Raw genomic sequence first — 23,239 nt, 5'->3', positions numbered from 1 at the left:
ATATTCGTTCAATTCCTTGGAGTCATGTTTATGGTATGACCTCGCCGGATGCTCAAGTTGACTTTCTTCATAGTAACATAAATAACCTATTTGACACACATGTTCCCTTATCAACCGGTAGGGTGAGACCTAAAGTAAATGCTTGGTTTACGAATGCAATTCGTTTGTTAATAATGCAAAGAGATCATGCTTACCAGCGATGGAAGCGCTACCGCATAGATGAGTACCTTCAAGCTTACAAAAATAAACGAAAAGAAGTTGTTCGTGAGATAAAAATAGCTAAAACAAAGTTCTATTCTAACAAGCTTAAAACTAATGTAGATGGGCGAAAGATGTGGAATAATCTTCGGGAATTAGGAGTAGGCAAGCAGAAATTGAAGTGCAAAAGTGATATAGATGTGAATGAACTAAACTTAAAATTCTTATCGATTCCAGATACTAATATCACCTATATTAATAGAGTCCCGTTTAATAGCACTGTTGATACCACTGAAACACTGTTTTTCTTTGAAAGAATAGAAAGTACGAATGTCGTGGAAAGCTTTTTATCCATAAACTCTAATGCAGTTGGTATAGATGGAATACACCCGGTTTTTATGAAAGCTATACTACCTTTTTTGCTTCCGTATATAACTCACATTATCAATACAATCTTTTTGACCTGTGATTTTCCTTGTCAGTGGAAAAATGCAAAAATTATTCCAATACCTAAAAACTCATCGGGTGAGGAATTTAGGCCGATATCAATTCTTCCCTTTTTGTCCAAAATCTGCGAACGAATTATGCATAAGCAAGTTAATGATTATCTCATACGTAATGATCTTCTCGTCTCAGTTCAGTCTGGTTTTCGTGCCAAACATAGCTGTACCACAGCAATTTTGAAAGTAGTTGAAGACATAAGAGCACAACTAGATGAAGACCAGGTTACTTTTCTTGTCTTACTGGACTTCTCCAAGGCATTTGATATGGTTGACCACTCTATTCTTATTGATAAGATGAGCCACCGTTTCAATATGTCTTCTTCTGCTGTAAAATTGGTTTCATCGTATCTTAGTGATAGAAAACAGGCTGTCTTCTTAGAGACTGCCTTATCAAATTTTAGTCCTGTGCTACGGGGCGTTCCACAAGGATCGATTTTGGGCCCTCTGTTATTTTCTATGTACATAAATGACATACAACATACAATCTTGAATTCATCGAAACATTTTTATGCTGATGATATTCAAATATATAAAAGCTGCCCTCTTGGGCTCATAGAAAACTGTGCCAATGATCTGAACTATGATCTCCAAAGAATTATGAGGTGGTCGGTAAACAATGGTCTCTCGCTCAATCCGAAGAAATGTAAATGCCTTGTTATCTCGAAAAAGAAGCTAGATCTGTCTTATTTTCCGTCAATTATGCTTGGTTCTTCAAAAATTGAATTCGTGGATAAGTCAAAGAACTTAGGGTTGGTGTTCAACCGAACTTTGACATGGAATGACCATGTTAATGAAGTTGTGGGAAAAACATATGGGGTTCTTCGAACTTTATGGACAGCTCAAAAGTTTACACCACCAAAGACAAGATTAGTTCTTGTTAAGACTTTGGTTATACCAGTTCTCGTATATGGTTGTGAAATATTTTATAACTGTGATACTGAAAGCAAAAGAAAACTTCAAGTAGCATTCAATAGTGCTCTGCGCTATGTTTACAATCTGAGGAGATTCGACCATATTTCACATTTGGAAAAAAATGTATTAGGCATGTCATTTTTTAATTATATGAAGTTTCGTACCATGTGTTTGTTATTTTCAATTCTAAAAACTATGCAGCCGTCATATCTTTTTGATAAAATCCGGCTTTCGACATCCAACAGATCTGCTTGTTTAATTTTACCACATTACACCTGCCTTACATCCGAGAAACAATTCTTTATCTCAGCTATACGCCTTTGGAATACAATTCCGCGAAACTTGAGAGAACTAAGTGACAAGCAACAATTTAGTGACGAGTTAAGACTGTATTTTATTAACCAAAGCAACTAGCTAACTTTCACCCCCAAACCCGCTCCCATTTACCCTTATCAAGCAACTTCAACTTTAACTTTTGTATGCTTGGAATAACGTAATGTTACTATGATTAATTTGTTTTATGTTTTATTTATTTTTCTTTTTTTTTATTATTTTGTAAGCATATAATTATTTTTTGTTATACTGTCAAGCTTTGTAATTTAAATATTTTTAATTTTCACAAATTTATAAGTGTACTCTTACTGTGAATTGGAATATAATAATAAATAATAATAATAATAATAAATTTTTTAACGGAAAATAATTGAGCATTAATAGGAACGAAGAATGAAACGCAACAACTTTTTTGCAAAATTTTCGAGTGATTCAAAACATACAGAGTTTGAAAGGTGTGGTGACTTTGTTGGGGCAGATATACCCTTTTTCAAAATTCGCAATGATAGTATTCGTTCTTTTTTGGAAAAATACACCGAGCAAAAAATTCCTTCAGAAACAACCTTTCGCTAAAAATATGTACACAATTTGTACAAAAAAACAATCGATGCAATCAAAAACAAAATGAAAAATCGATTTTTATGGGTTTCAATGGACGATACAACAGACGCAGAAAACAGATTATGTTGCCAATGTTATCATTGGAATTTTTGATCCAGATATCCAGATGAGACGTTCGTTAAAGAAACATTTGTTTTGAATTTATTTCAACTGAAAATGACAAATCACTCACCATCATTGCCCGGCTTTTTGATGATTTGGTTAGAATTCTGGTTGAAGATTTTAACAAAGACTCGATCTTACTTTTTTTTATCAGATGCTGCTCCGTATATTGTAAATGCGGCACAAGCATTCAAGTTATCTACCCAAAAATAATGCATGTTACATGCCTCGCACGCATGGACTTCACCGAGTATGTGAAAAAGTTAGAAGTGAATTTGCTCACATTGACCGCTTTATAGCAAATGGAAAAAAGTATTTTTAAAAGCTTCATCCAGAGAGAAAACTCTTAGAGACATAGAACCTGGACTGAAACTTCCTCCACAAACAATCATAACGCAATGGGGGACATGGCTCGAACTGGCGTTTCGGGGGCGGTGAACTACTATGCCAAGCATTTTCAAAAGATTGTTCCGATTTTTGCTGCTTTTTGTTTTGGCATCAAGCTATGGGTTTCTAGTAACATCAATTTCAGAAATTGAATCAGGTGGTTTATCGCTCAATTCCAGCACACAAATTAACATTAACAGCATTTACAGCTAGGCTGTGAAATCAGTGAAAAAAAAAATAGAACATGTAGTGGAAATAAATGGTGGCTTCAAAAAACTAAAAATAATTGCAATGGCTTTGTCAGGAGAGAAGAATATACAATTGCTGAATTCATTCAAATACGCTCCGATCGCTTTTGTTACGTTGGACGGAGGTTTTCCATGTATAAAAGTGGATTTCGATCAAACACACAAAGCTTAGTTTTAAAAATTTTTAGTGAAATGTTACTTAGATATTTAGTGCAACAAACATTTGCAATGCATTTTCTTTTTGATCGCAGAAATTAAAAATGTCCTTTATTCAAAAATTTGTTTTTTTCTTTCTTAAATCATATACACATGTGTGCGACGTTGAACTATTCGCCATTAAACAAATTTTTTGGATGTTTTATTTATCTTCAAAAAGTTTGAGTGAAGAAGAGTTTTGATTTTTCTTTTTTTTTATTGGTATTTTTCTTATTGAATTATTTCGCGCTTCTTATAAACGCCTTTTACATTAAAAGTACTACCAAGAACCAACGAATAAACAAAGATTCGTCGTTTTTGACATTTCTTTCACATGAGAGTTTTTTATTCGTCGCGAATGAAGTTTGACTTTGACAGCCACAGACGAATACCATTCACCACCGAAACCAAAACAAGAATGATGTTTAGATTAAGTTCGCTCGATTATTTTATTCGTTGCTAATGTGGAACGCGAATAAAGTTTGACAGTTCGTATCAGAGTTGTAAAGACTGCAGTCTTTTGGGTAATGCATTCAATTAAGTCGCAGTTAATTAACTAATTTTTTGAATGCAAGTTAATACTGCGACTGGGAAATTTTAAATGCAAAAAAACAGTCAGCAGTCAGTACTTAATTTCTGACTTGGCAGTTAAAAAAAGCAGTTAATTGACTTAAAGTTAATTAACTGCAGTTCTTTTAACTGGTTTTAGTCTTTTTAGTCAGTACAAATTCTTTTGTACTGGGGTATTAGAATTTTTAGTCAGTAAGTCTTTTAACTGCAGTTAATTAACTTTAAGTCAATTAACTTTTTTTAGTCGATTTCAATATGTGATGTGTTCAATATAAAATGTTATACAATTAAAAGGCAAAGTTACCCGGTGAAATTAAAAAAACATTCAAATTGTAAGAACTATAAAGGAAACAAAGTTAATTCTACAAATATGAAAGCACATGTTTATAAAACTAATTGTTTCAATTTAAGAAATCGTTAATTTATCTACAAATTAACAACAATTTAATTTTCTTATATTTCGGTTTACGGCTAGTTAAAATATCGTATTAAAACCTCGATTTCTCGATGATCTAATGAAGAAGCCACAATTTTACTGCTCTTAAAAAAGCGATGAAAATTCTCAAATTACGAATTTCTAATCTGAGCGTATTGAAAAGTTTACAAGGAATAATGGAGTTTCTGTAGATTCTCATGTCAGAAATAGGGCTTTGCCACTAACCGGCTCTCTTGAAAAAAATGTTGAAGATTTTAAAATTCTATAAATGACGTACAGGTAGAACTTGCAAACATCGAAACAAATCCATTGAGTGCGCTAAGCGATGAATTTTACAAACATTTCTTATAGATGATTTTTAAATAATGGTGAGCATTGTAGATGGTTGACATATGCACCACCCAGTAGCATATGCCATATTGTATAATTTTTAATGGAAAAGGCCAAAGTAAACCAACTTCAACAAATTAAAAGAGTAGAGTTTTTTTAGATGATATAAACAACGACTGGAAGATAAAAGAAAATTTTTCAAAATTGTTATTTGCTTGGTTCAATTGAAAGTTTAGTCTAAGGTAACACCAACGTATTTAAAGTCTATTTCGCTTTCAATTATAAAGCAATTACGCTTATTTCAAATTATTGGCCTCTTTGAGTACTAAATATGCCGTTACTTAATAATGTTTAGTACAATTGTTTGAATGAAAAATGATGGGAATGTCTAGCGATACTTTGCGGGTAAGATTAAAAAACATATTATTGCTGAGGAATATCATGATTTATATCACAAATTTGATAATAAACTTGAAGACAAATAAGCTATAGCGAGACCATCAGCAAAAGCTTTGATTTTACCTAAAGTCGGAAGTTGAAAAAGAGAACAAATGTAGATAAGGAATAAAATTGGATCAAGTACGAACCCTGTGGAACTCCCAAGTGGCTAGTTTTAGGGAAACTTAAACTGTACTGAGTACTATAAGTTAAATGATTGCTAGGCTCAAAACAACTGTTACATGAGGTTAAGTCAACGAAAGTATTTTTTTCAATAGACGTCAAGAAGTTGATGAATTCGTTGGCGTTACCTTCCGTGTTCGAGATAGAGTTGGAGTAGGTATTGTAACGGTTTGAGATAGTATTTATGACTTACCACTCTTTTTTATACCTTTAACTGGATTTAATTAAGTGTGATAGTACCTATTCTTTCCAATTTGTATAGCCCGTACAGCTCGTCGTTCCATCTTCTCCTCCACTCCAATTCAACGCATATGGGACAGTAGATCACACGAACAACTTCTGTCTCGAAGCGTCCCAAGGTGCTTTTATCCGCTTTTGACTGCTCAATTGCTTTTTTAGTCTAAAGAAACAGCGATTAGCAAGAGTTATTTTTTGTTTGATCTAGATCTAAAACCACACTGAAGAGGACCTATCAGGTTGTTGACGATGGGCTTTAGACGTTCACAAATTACGGCAGAGAAGATTTTGCAAGCGATGTTAAGTAGACTGATTCCTCTATAGTTGGTGCAGTTTAGAGGGTCTCCTTTTTTCAGAATCCGTATTTTTAAATTTAAATTTAAATTTAAAGAGCGTTTTAAGATTTGAGACTATATTCAAATTTGTTCTGAGAAGCTGGATAACCTTATGTGGTCTTCTAGGATTTAAAAAAAATATCATAAGCTTTGAATGCGTTATCTTCAACTACTCCACTGCCCTAATTTCCAAAACGCAATCTATTGTTTAAAACATGATAGTTTATTTTGGTGAACAAGGATTGGGGAGTACCTGGATGCGTTTATATGCATCCCATGCAAAGGTTTCCCCATCAATTGACCAATTCCTTGTTGGTAGCTCATTTTTTTTTGTCCAACTGGACTAGTCTTAGTGGAGTGTTCTTGTCTGCCATACGGATATAGCGGTAGAGGTTAGATATGTCTTATTTTGTTGGCTTTCAATTAAGTTTTCGATATCAATTCGCCTCGTCCTCACATACATAACATATATCAGAATAGAATCTTTTTATCAATGGCGGTTTTCGGGTGGTGTTTTTGTTTCTTGGACTCAACTGGTATAGGAATGGCTGGCCTATAGGTTTTTAAACCTGTTTGCTTCTAAGAGCGGGTTTGGAAAGAAATACTTTTTGTGAATTTCTTCGTAATCTTCTCTTTCACTGTTGTATGAGATATGTTCTTTGATCAAAAAGTTCTGTAATACAAGAAAGTTTTGCAATGGGTTCATTTTTATTTGTGTATGTATGTATGTAGATGCAGGGCCGGATATGTATATATAGGGCAATAAAGAAGCAGAGGCCCCCTCGCCCAAAATTATTTTTTTTAAATTAAGTAAACTATTTTTTTTCACTCGAGTTTTTCAATAAATAATTTATTGTGAAACCAAGTGGATTCCTTTATTATTGGAACAAACGGAAAAAAGGATTATCTAAAATTAAATTTTAGGGTTACCGAACGGAACAAGTGTAAATCGCTTTCAATGCTCAGGAGAAAAAGCTTCGATAGACGGTTTTGTACCATTGTGGTTCGAAGCCTATTTTTTTATAATCTTCATTTTTGAAAATGAGCGCTCTCCAGTTCAATTTCTTACCATCAAAACCAAATACACTCTCAATGCAATTTCGAGGTTTGGGAATGCAGCTCTGAAAATTTGATTTTCGAGAATTTGGTATTAAAATAGTTCCGGCGATTGATCTGTTCCATAGTCCTTCCTTTTTGTATGAGTCAATCAAAGACACAAATTGAACCAACTCATTACCAAGACTAGGCTCTAAATCATCCGGATACACTCTGTTGCAACGTACAAATTTTCAGCATCCATCTTCTTGATATCATTAAGAGAAACGGATAGCTGGCCTATCACTGGGATGAAAGCGGATACTTTGTATTTTTTCTTGGATGACAGAGGGGATTCAACCTTACATTTCGCGTTCTGGTGCGGGTGCGTGATTGTACATATTCATTAGTATGGAATATTTTTTTGGCTGCTTCCTCGTATTTATAAAAATATATCAAAATCATTTCGTTTGGATTCCACGAATGGTTTCAATGATTCTAGTGCACGCATTGCCGATTCGTTCCAAAATGTTGCAAACAAAGCGATTTCGAGACCACTCATATTCTGTAGAAGGTGCGGTGCTTCATTCATCACGATGTCTTTTTGCTCTTTATTGGAAGATATGCTGGTTAAAACTTCTACGATTTCCGAATAGCCGTTGACTTAGGCTTTCGTAGCTCGACAAGACCAGCGAGTGTCGTTGAGCTTTTTCAAGACTAAAAACTGTCCGCTTTTCTTCTCCGATAATTTCTCAATGAGAATTCGGTGCCACTCTGTACTGGCTGTGAAAAACGTGTAAAATTTCTGCACGAAATCAACAGCCAAATTACCCATTAGTCAATTATAATTGATTTTTCCAAGAATTGAAGAAGACCAATTCTTCATAAACAGCAATCAATTTAAATGTACATATATATATATAAGAAAAACATTTTGAGACACGGAATCGAATACATAACCTCCGAGGTTGCAAGTACCACCCCACTCAGCCATTAAGCGATTGGAGTACTTACTCAAGATGGTTAGTGAATTGGAAGTGTTTCTTATCAGGGCCATTTGAAATTTTGATATTTCACTGATTGCCTAATTGGAGTAAACAAATATAGATGAATGATTTCTGTTATTTAAGATTAATATAATTAAATAATCATGTTCAAAGTTTTGTAGGCTGTAGGTAAAAGAGCAAAAAAAAATACATATCAAAGGAAAAGTTGTTTACTAGTTGGAATCTGAAACAAAAATTTTCCGAAGTCTTTATTGTGGGTCCCCGTTTGTGGAGGCCCCGCGGCTTCCGCACCGTTGCCCTCCCCTAAATCCGGCGCTGTATGTATGTATTTATGTAACACTGCATTTTAAGTATTACCGTTATTGCCCCTCAATTCAAATTATGTAATTTCTCAGAAAATTTAAATAAGGCCTTTAAAAGAACGAATAAATCAATCGACCAATAAAAGTAAAAATAGTTTTATTTTCTAAAAGATTGTTCAAATATTTTCTAAGTTAAGAAACACTTTCCAAACATTTGTTACTTATTTTTTAAATTGGTTTATTTACAGGACATCCAGAAATCACTGCCTGCATTTTTAAAGGACAAACTTTTTATATCTATTACCGATTAGTTTTGTTTCACTTCATAGAGCAATTGTAATAAAAGAATTAAAAATGGAAGAACGCGATAACATAAATGCTGGGGAATCAAAAAACGAAACACTTTCGGAAAAACCCAGCACTCCACGACCCATATCCCCAACAAATAAAAACGCTTCAAACCCAACTGAATCTAGTAGCACCACTACGCTCAAAGAAAATGATTCCGATTCTGCCACACAAAACATAACTAATTGTACTAAAATTGAGGAAGAAAATGCAGCTTCTTCTACAGAATATCCCAGCACTAGCAGGAATGGCTCTGTAGGAGCGTCAGTCGCTGGATCAAGTGCTTCATTAGTTAAAAGCTCGATGAATGGACCAATCATTAGTAACAGTTCTGCTAGTGGAAATGCATCTAATTATAGTGGCAGTAAATCATCTTGTAATAATACTGCAACAACAAGTAGCATCAAAACTAAAGGCCCTATACGGGTTGGCTTCTATGATATTGAGCGAACTATAGGAAAAGGCAATTTTGCAGTAGTAAAACTTGCTCGTCATCGAATAACCAAAAATGAGGTAAATTTAATATAATTTGTTCCAATCTTAAATGTATGTATGTCCATAGATATTTTTGACAAGTGACTTGTTTAAACGAAAGTAACCAGGATTTTGTAATTTATCAATATTTAAGTAAAAATATTTTAGAAATGTTACTTTTATGCTGATATTAGAGATATAACTGCACGCGTTAAAAAATTTACGTATCAACAGTTTTATATTCCTAGACAGTTTTGTGTAAATACGTTTAAAAATAGGGACAATAGGTGAGAAACTTTTCAATTATATAAAAAAAAGACTTTTTTGTGAAAATCTTAGGAAAAGAAACATTATTTTTAACTTCCCATAGGAAGTTATTGTAATTTCTCGACGTTTCAAGGTCCCTAGAGTCGAAATTAAAGATTTTAAGAAAGATGTCTGTGCGCTTTATTTTCGTTGTCGATAGCTGAAGAACTAGAAGAGATATCGACTTCAAATAAATTTTGTTATACAGATAATTATGCAGAAATATGCAGAAATGGCTCTCAATAAAATTGCGTGGGGGGTTTTTTTGCCATAGCAGATTGAAAGAAAGGTGAACATTTTGGCTAACCCTAAATATCTCGCGAACCAATGACGTTAAAGACTTATATTAAATTTTATATTATATATTGTAACGTGATACCAAACCAGTATATTTTTGGGAAAAAATCCAATCAACGGTTTTTATAAATTAAAAAAACTGCAACAAATTTGGTGTCCCAAGTTTGGATGGGAAGTTATCAGAGTGGGTCGCATCCCAGAATCATTTTTAATTTTGTTTTTAATATTCAGAATCTAATGAGACAAAATTCTTCACGATGCTTGCTTCCTACAAGAGGTTAATTTTGTGATTCATTTAGGTGTTGACTGGTTTTAGTTAGTTGATTTCATTTGACATTGCGCCATTATATGACCTTTGGACCAAATGCTTAAAATTTTCGGCAAAATACTAGTTTAGTTATCAATCATTTAGTAATGTTTTTTTTTCAACACGTTTCTACATATGTATATCCCGATCAAAAGTCGATTCTAAAGTTATTAAAGTGTACGCATTATGATATGGCGCAAGTCAAATCTTTTCATTTAGTATTCTACTTGAAACATAGACTCCCATGTATTTAATTTCAACTTATTGCTATCGACTAAATTTACACTTAAAATCTGTATTCTTATAATGAAGATCTTTTAAAAAAAGTGAAGAGAAAACTAACTAAAAATACACTTAATACTCTACAGCTTGAATTTTCGCAGAAAATATCCACAATCGTAAATAAAAAAATGTTTTTCTTTAAAAAAATATATAGAAGTACGAAGAAAAACCTTAAAAATTTGGTTTCATTGTAAATTACGGAAAAATTAATATTCACACTGAGAAAGTGTCGTAAACTAATACTTATTATTTTTAAGACAAAATAAAATACACGACTGGATCGCTCAAATGTATCAAAAGACTGCTTAAAAAAAGCAACAATATTCAAATGCAAATTTAATTTTCTAAATTGATTGAACTGATGCATTGCACATATCTATCTATAGTTTCAGAAATTTTTAAAGAAAGGTGATCGTAGTCTACCCAAAATCTATAAAGGTATTTCTATACTAAATTCTTCGAAGATGGCTTTCACGCAAAATTTGTAACAAACCCATATTAAAAGCTATCAAGATAGTTTCCTAGCCAACCTTTCAATTATTGGTCAAATTCTTGTACTCAACACTGTTGCAAGACGTTTTGACAAAATGAAATGTTTGTATGCTTTTTTTGCTGTCTTGAAAGCTGATGTATTATCGATACAATTAACAAAAATTCCATGCTTTATAAGCTCAAAGCAATTGGATTATAATCCAAATTTATAAGAATCTATAAAAAAGTTTTTAAAAATATGACATCAGCTATGCAGAAAGGTAAACAAAATCGACAAGGAAACGCTAAAAGTCCAATTATGTATCCACTCTTCTTGAACGATGTCGAAAACCATATCCGGGGTAGGATATACTTCAAAAGAGTGTTCAAGTTAATTTTTAACACATTGAGTCTTGAGATTGCAGCCAAAATTTCTTAAACATTTAAGTCTAATGGTAATTATTTTAGTAAAGTTATAAGGCGATCTAATCAAAGCTTACAAGAACTTATCATTCTGATTGTTTTAAGACGTGGTTATAGTCCTAACAAAAGATGGAACGATCATGCTGTTACTCACTTACTCGCATTGTCATTAGTAATGAACAACGCAGAACAATGGACAAATTCCTTCTATCAACGTATGACACTCTAAAATAGATCATACAATGTTTGAAAGGTGTCTTGTGCGAGCGAGAAAACCATTTACCAGGAGTATATAATATAAAGAAGATCTATGTACATAAATCCAGATGCACTGCATTTCCTAGCATATCGCCCAATTTTACATTAAATTCGAAGACTTTCCTTTGCTCTATTTTGAAGAATGTTCTTTACGGAGATTGTGGTTGGAAGAATCTGACACTATTGAAATCTTTATAGTGCAGTTTTTATTTAAAATAAACCAACCATATTCAGAGCTGTTCCGTTCCATCTTTAGATAGGAATTGTTCAATTTTATTTTGATTTTGCTATACTAAAAGTCATTAAAAGTTTTGTTTGGATTAACCTAAAATTAGTTTTTTATAAAATATATATATTAATATACATATATGGGCATGTAGATATGTATTACCTATTTTAAACCTTAACATAAAAGTACATTACGAACAGGATTTGGCAGTTGCAACATCCGATATTTGTATTCTTGTGATACAATGATAATGTTATGAAAAAACTTTTGTGAAACCAAAACAGAATGTGTGAAGTCGAATTATTGCTTTATTTAAACTGCCTTTTTTTATTGCCTTGGTCTAGATTCAGCTCTAGCCACAAACAATTGGCCTAGAGTGGTTCCCTTTCCTTTTATGAGGCTTATGGACAAAAATTTTAAATTTTTCTTAAAATTTTCTTTTGTACATAAGCAATTTTGTAATATTTCTTGTAACGCTCCGCAGACAATAAAGAAATGAAATCGTATCCAGTTTAAATGAACACAAATGCATTATCTATATTGGGTATTGCTTTTACGGGGAATGTTGTTTAAATAAACTTGCTAAAAATTAACGGCAGGAATGTAGACCTAAAAGGAGAGCATGCTAATAGAAAGCAGATATGTACTGTACAGGGCTATCCATACGGAGCACAAAATATTTTTGTTCGTGATAATTCTTTCTCGTAGCCATACAAAAAAAAGTCCAGCGGTTTCAAATCCCATGATCTTGATGGATAGTTGATATCACCACGACAAGAAATTACGCGGCCAGGAAATGTCTATTGCAATAATGCAATATTTGTTTTAACTATGTTATACATATTCTTCAAGTTGTGTTGTCCATTAGGAGGCAAAAAAGTAGGTTATCATAGGACCATAACGCTCCGAATTGACTTAGCGTCGTTTTCGAAGAAGTAAGGTGCAATCACCTCCGGACCAAAGAGCGTACTAGCTACCAGAACGTCTCTCCCCGCAGCGAAATCGAGCAGCCTGAATCCGTTGTCGGAGGTAGTGTCGTGCAGACTGTATCTCCCGATTATGCCACCAAAGACGTCTTCTCTTCCTAGCTTGGTATTAAAATCTCCTAAGACAATTTTAATGTCATAGCCAGGGCACTGCTCATATGTCTTGTCCAAGAGCTCAAAGAATATGTCTTTGGTGTCTTCATCTTTCTCCTCTGTTGGAGCATGCGCGCAAATTAGGCTTATGTTTTCGAATTTAGCCTTGATGCGGATTGTAGTGATGCGCTCGCTCACACTGTTGAAACTCAAGACTTTTTGCCTCAGCCTAGTTCAAACAACAAATCCACCCCCAAATAGACGCTGTCTTTGTTAACATTATCCATAGTAATCCTTAAAGTCTGACCAGCGAACTCTGCGAGTGCTTTCCAATGTTCATAAAACAATATTCTCTTCTCTATCACGTAACTTGCTATTTGTTTGGTAAACCTTTCTCCGGCCAGTACCATAGTTTTCGCAATAAAGTCGCAATGTTTCTATGAATAGTGGTGAGACTCCTGTTTCAACAAATAGCATATGGTTTGGTGCGGATTTTGGAAGCTTGAAGATTCGCTTTAAGAAAAATCGGAGCAGTTTTTCTATTGTAGCAGATATTTATTCCCAAGCATTTATATGATTTTACTGTTTCTAATTCCTGTCCATCAAAAAACCACTTCTCATTCCTAGCCACCTCCTTTTCTAAACACCATCGTTTTGGATTTATTTATGTTTACATTCAGCCTCCATTCATCACAGTATTTTTTCAGCTGAAGTCGTTTATTCATACAATTTTTCAATCAAGTTGCCAAATTTTCTTGATAGACCTATATTGTACAATTTATAAAAAAGTGCGCTTCTGTCCACCGTATCAAATGCAGCTTTTAGGTCCACAAAAACGCATAGAGCTTTCTATTTTCTCTAATAAATGTCTGCGTTGTCGTATTAAACAAAAAATGAAACCCATTATAAGGCACTCGGCTCTATCCAGTACGAGGACGTCTCGACTGTAAATGAGTCGCCTATCTACAGTTTCACGGCTGACGTGGTAGATTAGCAGAACCGCCTCCCTATTCTGTATCAGCCCTAGATTGTACAAATAGAGAAAAACTGCGGGCGGAATGTTGCCACTTAAGCGTGCACTTTCGTAGTACTCATTGTTGGGGTAGTAAGCCCCAAAAATTAAGCTGTTAGTCGACGACATCTTTTTCGCAATGTGACCCCTACCAAATTATCTACTATTCTCTGTATGTTGGCTTTGTTGTATAGAACCTGGTGCGAATATAATGTTTGTACTCCGACTCACAGACATTGTCTCTCAAACACCCGAATCGTTTCCATTTGAGATGGGGCAACGTTAAACAATACCGGGCAACAAGCCCATAACAAATCACCTTCACCCTGCTGTCAAGACGGCTGCTAAAAAAAAACTGTTTTGTCAGGGCAAAGGTTCCCCTAGCTCTGTCCAGTGCAGCACCCATATGTCTGTCAAAATACAATTACTGATCCAAAAAGATGCCAAGGTACCTTACTACACTTTTATTCGCCAGTGGCTGTCGATTTGGTCCAATGATTACTAGATTTGTCCAGTTCTTTCTCGTATCCCTTGAGGCTGCATACCTGAACAGAATTGTTTTTTCATTTCCGAATGTTGATTTTCAACCAGTAATCGCAATATTGCTAAATCTTGTCTAAGTCAACATGCAAAAGTGTTTTGATAAGCACAATTTGTGGGCCGTTATGTACGCAATTAGGTCGTCAACGATCACTGGTGTAAATGCTGAATAAGGTCGGCGAGTTGATCGCTCCCTGTTGAAGACCATTTTAATATCAACGATTTTGATAGATGTAACACTGACAATTTTGACAATAAACCATCTACCATTAAGCAAGTCATAAAGCCTATATAACAGTTGTTTACTTATGCCAAGTCTGTTTAACTTTAGATACAGACTCTCTAACCATACGGTGTCGAAGGCCTTCTCCAAGTCAACCAGACAAGCACCCCTACATTGTCTTTTATATTTGTTCCACTGGATATCGGCCTTAAAGCCGAACTGATTCAAATCAAATGGGGTGGCGCAACAGTCCGTTGTGAACCAGGGCCTAGTGACTTACAACTCTCAACCATTCCTGTGTGCGAATACTGTTGTCAGGAATGGAGGGGACCTACAATTTTAGGCCGAATCCGAACGGCTAGTTTGAGAAAGCACTTTTTCATGACAAGAATTACTCTTGAAGGATTTGTCAATTCCTCGCAAGAGGCAGTACCCGCGAAAATTATTTTTTTTTAAATTAAGGTGGCACAGGCAGGGATTGAACCCAAGACCCCTTGCATGACAGTCCAACGCACTAACCATCATGCCACGGGTACTACAGCCGAACTGATTATCCGGAATTATTTTGTTGTTCTCAGCCCACTTGGACAGAACACTATTTATAACCTTCTCGATACTCGGCAGCAGCCTTATAGATCGGAGATTGGCCGGATTGGAGTTGTCCTTTATCTTTTTTAGGAGAGGATGTACCACAGCTGTTTTCCAACGGTCCAGATAATATGCATTATTCAGAACGTTGTGAAACAGAGTTGTATAAATGTCCACAGCTTCCTAAAGTTAATGTCGTAGTACAATGTTGGATATACCATCAACACCTGCTGACTTCTTTTTCCTTAATGAATCTATGATGGGCTGGAGCTCTATCTTCGTGACTAATAGGGTATTAGTCCCGTTTTGCCCTGTGATGATAGCATTTGCCAAGATTTCGTCATTGAACCTGGTAAAACCTGGTTAAACCGAGGTCGTTACGCAGGTAGAAGTGGTGCTCTAGGTCGTGATTAGGGGGAATGCTTGAATTCACCTTGTACACTTGCTGGAAAGCAACCCCCTCGGCCTCTAACCTAGATACATACTCGTATATATGTACAGACGAAAATAAGCCTTGTTGTTTAAAATTATAAAAACGAAGGCTTAATTTTGCATAAATATTTTTTCTTATGTATTGTGTTTCTCTAAGATATTAATGTTTTTTATTTTAATGGCAAATCCAAAACTATTTATATTTACAGGTGGCTATTAAGATAATTGACAAATCGCAGCTAGACACAAGTAATTTGCAAAAAGTATATAGAGAAGTAGAAATTATGAAGCGACTGGATCACCCACACATAATAAAGTTATATCAGGTAACTAAACTAAATACATTTTTGTTTTGACAGAAGAATTATAAGATTTTAATTAAATTTGCTTCAGGTAATGGAGACGAAAAACATGATTTATATCGTGTCGGAATACGCTAGTCAAGGAGAAATTTTTGGTAAAACTTTTCTTAAAGAAACACTTTATTTGAAATACTAATTTGTAACTTCTTTTCAGATTACATAGCAAAATGTGGTCGAATGTCGGAACATGCAGCTAGATTTAAGTTTTGGCAAATTTTGTCGGCAGTAGAATATTGTCATAATCGAGGCATTGTGCATCGAGATCTCAAGGTACTTAACATGAAATCATAATTCCTTGCTTACATATGTACACATAGTATAAATTTATTATTAGACTTCTGAAATAACTTTGGAAATCATAACTAACGTGATTGAACAAATATAGTCACAAGCCGCAAGTGACGTAAATTCTTCCATTACGGTCAATAGAAAAACTAAAAATAATTTCGAGGAGTCTTTAATAAGCAGCTTAAAGAAATACAATTAAAATACATCCTTAAACTAGTTAAATTAATATTTAAATGCACGAACGTTTTATAACGACACAGATTATTGCCCAGTGATAAAAAATGGCGTCGCTGTGCCCATTTCTGTTTGTTATCATTTGAATCTAATATATGCTCATACTTTAAGCAATTCCGTGTAATATGTATTCATATACACACTATGCTGTATTTAACTTTGTTTTTTCATTTTGTGTTTTTTTTTTTAAATAAAAAAATTTAAATAAAAAAAATTAATAAAATATAATATTAATGGTTCGAAAGAAAAAAACTCAAAGAAAGCCTAAAACTTTTTATTATTTATATTTATATTTATATTTATATTTATATTTATATTTATATTTATATTTATATTTATATTTATATTTATATTTATATTTATATTTATATTTATATTTATATTTATATTTATATTTATATTTATATTTATATTTATATTTATATTTATATTTATATTTATATTTATCTTATTTGAAAATCGTTAGAGTAGTTTTTTTCAAATTGATTTTGTACACATTTTGAACATTTTTCATCATCAAAATTGGATGGGGACTACTGTTATTTTTAGTCTTAAAAAAAGCCTAATGCGAATCGGCTCCAAACCCTAATTTCCGAATTTGAAGTCAACTGACCAAATGATTTGGGATGTGGGGGCCACGACAGACAAAAGGACGGACGTATTCAACTTTTTCAAATGCAATCTCTCCATCAAAGTTGTGTGAATAATGAATAAACCTTATTACTTATTAATTGGGAAACTGATGCAAATTATTTGCTTTTGAACTACCGAGGCGCAACTCATCACCTGCGTACATTTGATTCTATACATATTAACGTCGATAGATTTAAATCTAAATAACGCATCATACAATATTATTCGTGTGGCAGAGGTCGATCAGCCACTTCAAGACACGATACTAAGCTCTGAAACCCTGCATATATCGTGTTTTACCGTACTCAAGCTGCACTCGAGAGCGATCTCGCAAGTGGACATAGTCTGGAGAGTAGCTCTTGGAGAGTTGACTAATTACTCTCGACATTCGATCTTTTTGAAAGTCACTAGCAAGTGTACACATGTGTTTACCACTATCCTAGATAAGCTCGGGGGATACCAACACAGTTCGTATTCTGGGAGTAGCTGTCGAGAGTAAACATGTCAAAGCAGAAACTATGTCTTTTTTTTGCATATAAATTCGATTTGAATATACATTTATAACTTCCTAAAGTAAGTTATTGTAATGGGTGCGATTTGTAAAATTGAAAAATTTGACATTTCTCGACGTTTCAAGATCCCTAGAGTCAAAATAAAAGATTTTAAGAACGATGCTTGTGCGTGCGTGTGTACGTTCGTTCGTACGTCCGACGTTTTTTCGTCGGCCATAACTAAAAACTAGTTAAGATATCGACTACAGAAAGTTGCGGAAAGGGATCTCAAGAAAATGTGGTAGTTGGTTTTTTTACCATAGCATTTTAAAAAAAAGGTGAAAATGTTGGCTAACCCTAAATATCTCACGAACCAAAAACGCTTGAGACTTGAATTAAATTTTATATTATATATTGTAACGTGATACCAAACAAATATATTTTATGAAAAAAAAAACAATAACCGGTTTTTTTTATAAATCAAAAAAAAAACTGAAGACAAAATTTGTCACTTTGAAAATTGTACGAATAAAAAATGATTCGATCTCCAAAACAATTTTATGCAACGAAGAATAACGCTTTTAACATAGTTCTTTTAACAAATTTTGAGAAAAATCGAATTGACATTTTTTTATAAACAATAGATACCTAAAAAAACATAAATAAAATCTACAAAAAAATAGTACACAAATGTGGTAAAAATTGAAGTTCGGTTCTCGAATCTCGTGAACAATATAATTTAAATAAGATTCATTCATTCAATTTGTATTTATTTATTTAAGAAATAAAATCAAATGCTACTAAAATTGGTAAAAATTTTGTTTCGACTAAAAATCTCGTTTACAAAAATAGATTTTGATATTGATACAAGTCATCAAATGCAAAATGTTGTTGGTAGTTTTTAAATCTTTTAGAATAATTCAACTGACAACTTTTTTAACAATACACGAAAACCTACAGACCTATTAAACGAGGCAAATCGACAAACGGGATGGGAAGTTATCAGTGTGGATAGACTACATGGCCAACCGATAATATGCCAGCAGAAGAAATCTATCAAGTGGACACGATTATGAGAGTACTCTCAGCAAGAAAATTCTCAATTTTCTAGCAGAGATCTAATATTTGGCTCTCAAATGGACAGTCTCCTGAGAATTGCTCTCGAGATTTAACTAGCAGATGACACGCGCCTTTAGGCTATAACTATATTATTTTCTTACTAACAACCAGCACTTGTACTTATGATGAGCCTCTGTTTTTTGAAAATTCGGAGGTTTGAACAAATCGGGGGACCTACTTTTTTCCACTTCTCTACTGTCGTGTTTGATTAAATTCTCGAGTTCGAGAACTATATTCATAGTTTCAAACTCTAAATTGTATGAAAACAATGATTTGAGTTGTTTTTGACAGCAAACTCATTTTTGGAATTTGAATTTGAATTCTTAAGATACATACAATCTTTACACATACAACTTAACTCCATATCACCCCTCTGAATCTTCCATTGGTCAAAAATTGATGAATTTGTGCTGCACGATTGGAATAGGGCTGGATTTTCAATTCATATTATGTTCTTGGTCTATTCCTGAGTTAAAATTAGTTCTTTTAGCAACAAAGTCCAAAGCAGTAAAATAAAAGAATTATTTTCATATATAAAAAATAAATAAACAAAAATAAAAATATCCATTAACGCAATACGTAGTGTTTTGAATTCAAGTTAATTCCTACGAAAAATAAACAAAAATAATGTAAGTTTAGTTTATTTCAAACGTAAACCATCAATTTTGATTGTGAAACATTTAAGTCTTTTCTTTTTATTATTTTAGGTTTTTAAGAATTTCTGTTTTTTTATTTTGACTTCGGTTTCCAAAACCAGTTTTGTTATGTATTGCATATTTTAAAGTTTACGTTTGTTTGTAATTTTTACAACAAACAAAATACTGTTAATTTTAATTTTATGTTCAGTATTTTATTTATAGTTTATTAATTAACAATAATACATATTAAACAATAAGGCAGCGCAAATAGGTTTTAATAGAGAACAGAGAAACAACCAGCAACTTTACTTACAAAACCAAAGCGCTTGTCTAATCTTTAGGAGCGTGTCGGCCGCTTGGTAATAAAAACCGTTGTTCTCCAACTCTAACTCCATCTCCAAAAGATGAAGATTGAGTACAACTTTTTTTTGAAAAGAAGCCACGATTAGGTGTTTGCATGCAAAGGCCAAATGTGGCAAAAAACTTCTTGTTGGGAGAAAGTTCAGTAAAAGTTTAATAAATCAGACCATTTTAAAGAGTTATTTAATTCATTTGTATGATTTTGATGGTCAGCGACCTACACATATGAAAAATCCTAACTTCACAAGGTTTTAACGTATTTTATTTACTCTTATTAAATATATAACTAATAAATTATATATTTTTTTTTATTTTAAGGCGGAAAATTTGCTTTTGGATTCGAATATGAACATTAAAATAGCTGATTTTGGGTTTTCTAATATGTATAAAATTGGTGAATTATTATCTACGTGGTGTGGTTCACCTCCATATGCTGCTCCTGAAGTTTTTGAAGGCAAAAAATATACTGGACCAGAAATCGATATATGGGTAAATATAACTTGTAATATAATTACATAGGTATGTAAGTACGTTCCCGTTGTTAATGCTCTAGCAATGTATTTTTATAGATTTAAAGCAAGTTGGGTGTACCGACAAATGGAGATATCTACATTTGTTTTGTTTGTCTTTCGATACGTTTCCCATAAGAAGAAAGAAAAATTATAATCCAGTTAAATAAGGTCACAAAAAGGGTTGAATTTTGAATGAGATTAAGTTAGCTATTTTTTTGTGTATACCCAATTTTTGGTGTTATAAACATTGTATAAAAAGTCTGATTTGGAGTCTGTGACGGTCCATAACGTCAAAGTTTTCAAAAAAAATGTCGTTAGTATCTCCGTTTTTTCTTTTTCAGAGATAAGAGTTAAGAATTTAAACTAAATTGTTGGTGACAAAATTAAAGTTAAAAAAAATAATTCTTCTTTTTTGCACCGATAAGTACAGTTTACCAACAGCATATTAACCGTTTCTATTGTCAAAAACAAGAATGGTTAGGATAAAATTTTAAAAACCTAACATGCATTGTAACAAATTTTATCTGCAATCACAGCATGGACAATATCTATTGTTACAGTTACAGACCAATAATTTAAGTCATTTGCCTCAAGTTAGTTCTTATACATTTTTTTTATTGGCACGAATACGATTTGATTTGGAATGGTTAAAACAACATTTTTTAGTATTGACAGTTTTTGAAAAAAATACATCAATTAAAAAAATAAAATATTAAAAAACAATGACAATAATTACAATACAGTTATGTACGTTATTTAATCCTAACTTTAAAATTAATTATTTATGTAAGTACTTTTTGAAAAATTCACATTCAAATAAAAAAAATAGAATTTTAGCTAATACTTATGTTTCTATGTTTTGAAATAAAGTTGTAGATTAGACTTAATTATTTCTTAGTCCTATTAATTCTTGATCGAAAACTGACATCTATATGGTTTTATGTTGTCTAGTTTATGGGAAAATTCAAATTTAACAGCATTACTTTCCTATTAAATTTTAATATGTTGGGTAAGTTTGTTAACACAAACACAGATCTAGCACCCGGCTTGTTGCGTTCTGCAACCCTAAAAGATTTTGAAAACAGGTACATAAATGTTCAACTTGAAGCCACAAGTATAAAAACAGGGATCTATTTTACCAAACACTTTTCACTTTGCAACTTTACAAAAGTGTTTCACAAAATTTGAAAAGTGTTTTACCAATTGTTAATTTTTAGTTTCACTTATATTTGAGCACGCGTAGACCCTAAAATTAAAAATGAATGTTTTTTGTTAAATTCGTCAATATTAAAAAAATATCAGTTGTCTATTGTCTTGTTAACTTTAGTTTGCTTCCTCATTTTCAAAACTGTTCACTTTTCATAAAGGACTGCATTTTTGCGTTTGCCGAAACCTTTGTACATACATATATTTAAATATGTATATGTATATGCAAAGTTGAAACGAAATTTGCAAAGTAAAATTGCAAAATAAAAGTTTTTGGTAAAATGGGCCCAGTTTTGATATTGGATATACACATATTGTATAAATTCCAAGTTTCTTCCCAATGGGGGTTGATAGGGATCGCAGGGGACTTGTTGAGAGGTAGCGTGTGTACTTAATATTTATACGTCGTTATGCAGTTTGATAGCACTGAATTTATGTAAAGAAAGCCTCAGCTTTTCATATTCGTTTTTAGATTCTCATTCTTGTTCTTCGGATGTGGACTACCAACGGCAGCGTATGATAAGCTTATTAAATTCAGATCTTGACAGAATTGTTTAATGGGGAATCAAAAACCGTGTAGAATTTAATGCTTCGAAAACTCAATGCTGTCTACTGTCGCAAAAGCGTAACCCACCCCCAATGCCACTATCCATGAGTGGTACTTGCATCGAGGAGACTGAACAGCTATCAGTCCTAGGTATGTGCATTACAAACTAAAGGCCTGCATGAATGCATTCATTTGCTTTCTCATAACTTGTGCACTACTTCAGTGTACACTATTCATTGTCATTTCTCAACACAGTATACTGTGAATACGAGTACCACACTATAAAAAGCAGGAGGTGTATTCTACTCGATCACCTGATTGCAAAATGTGTACACTGTTTTCTTTCTCTCGCTCTCTTGAGTGCTTGATTTGAGCGAAAGGTGTGCAATGTAAACTTATGGAAATACACTGAGTACACTGGGTACACTGAATGCATTTAATGAAACAATAACAGACAACAAACAGAGCAAAAACACTCTAGTAAAGATATAAATCCTCGGTAGCTATATTGGTTTGCCTACAAACTAAACCGGAAACGGATATCATAAAGTAATTCTTAGTGTGGGTGAAAACACGCACACTAAGACACAATTAATGAGGTCCGGTGCGTGGAAATTTAGTTTACCAGTTATTTGAATTTCACATTTATTCATGGACATAATGTCAAAATTACAAATACAACAATGTAAACAAATGGGGTTTGGAGGGTGATACGTAGTACGTACGAAGGATTTATATCTTCATTAGAGTGTTTTTGAAACAGAGTCCAATTGGTTTCTTGCTTTGTTTAGGTTATGAGGTTAAAGTTAAAATAAAAAATAATAAAAATAAAAAAAATGGAAACTACTGATGTAAGTTAATAATAATTGTCTTTATTTAGATTTCGATATTCTTTGTTAATGCAAACGTTTGATATTTTTATTGAATTAACAAATGACTCTGACGTCTCAATGGCCAGTGTTAGTGATAGTGGGTCGCTGAATAGTTCCGTTATCAAATCAAAAATTAGAAATGGAGAATTCAAAATTGTTAACAATAATAAAAGAGGCCGAAGTAAGGTATGGGATGTATTCGGAACAATCAAAAATGAACATGGCATTGACATTCAAAATTTAGTGGCGTGTAAAAATTGTTTTTCAGTGCACAAATTTAACTGTAAAAGCACCTCAAACCTTGTGAAACATAAGTGCTACATATTAACAAGTGTG

The 23,239-nt window shown here is 33.1% G+C and overlaps 1 protein-coding gene across 2 annotated transcripts in view; it reads left to right on the top strand.

Annotated features, from left to right (window-relative positions):
• The window catches only part of LOC129944598 (serine/threonine-protein kinase SIK2), a 72,016-nt gene that overhangs the window by 9,397 nt on the left and 39,380 nt on the right, over positions 1–23,239 (top strand). For both annotated transcript variants that reach the window (XM_056054140.1, XM_056054139.1), the window contains exons 2-6: positions 8,621–9,233; positions 15,851–15,967; positions 16,035–16,098; positions 16,158–16,273; positions 20,085–20,255. In XM_056054140.1, coding sequence (XP_055910115.1) covers positions 8,727–9,233; positions 15,851–15,967; positions 16,035–16,098; positions 16,158–16,273; positions 20,085–20,255 — 975 coding nt within the window. In that variant the 5' untranslated portion in view covers positions 8,621–8,726. The remainder of the gene's footprint in view (positions 1–8,620; positions 9,234–15,850; positions 15,968–16,034; positions 16,099–16,157; positions 16,274–20,084; positions 20,256–23,239) is intronic.

The sequence above is a fragment of the Eupeodes corollae genome, chromosome 2 (genome assembly GCF_945859685.1).
Source record: "Eupeodes corollae chromosome 2, idEupCoro1.1, whole genome shotgun sequence".
In the NCBI taxonomy this organism is placed as follows: domain Eukaryota; kingdom Metazoa; phylum Arthropoda; class Insecta; order Diptera; family Syrphidae; genus Eupeodes; species Eupeodes corollae.
This window is presented reverse-complemented; position numbering and strand designations above follow the sequence as displayed.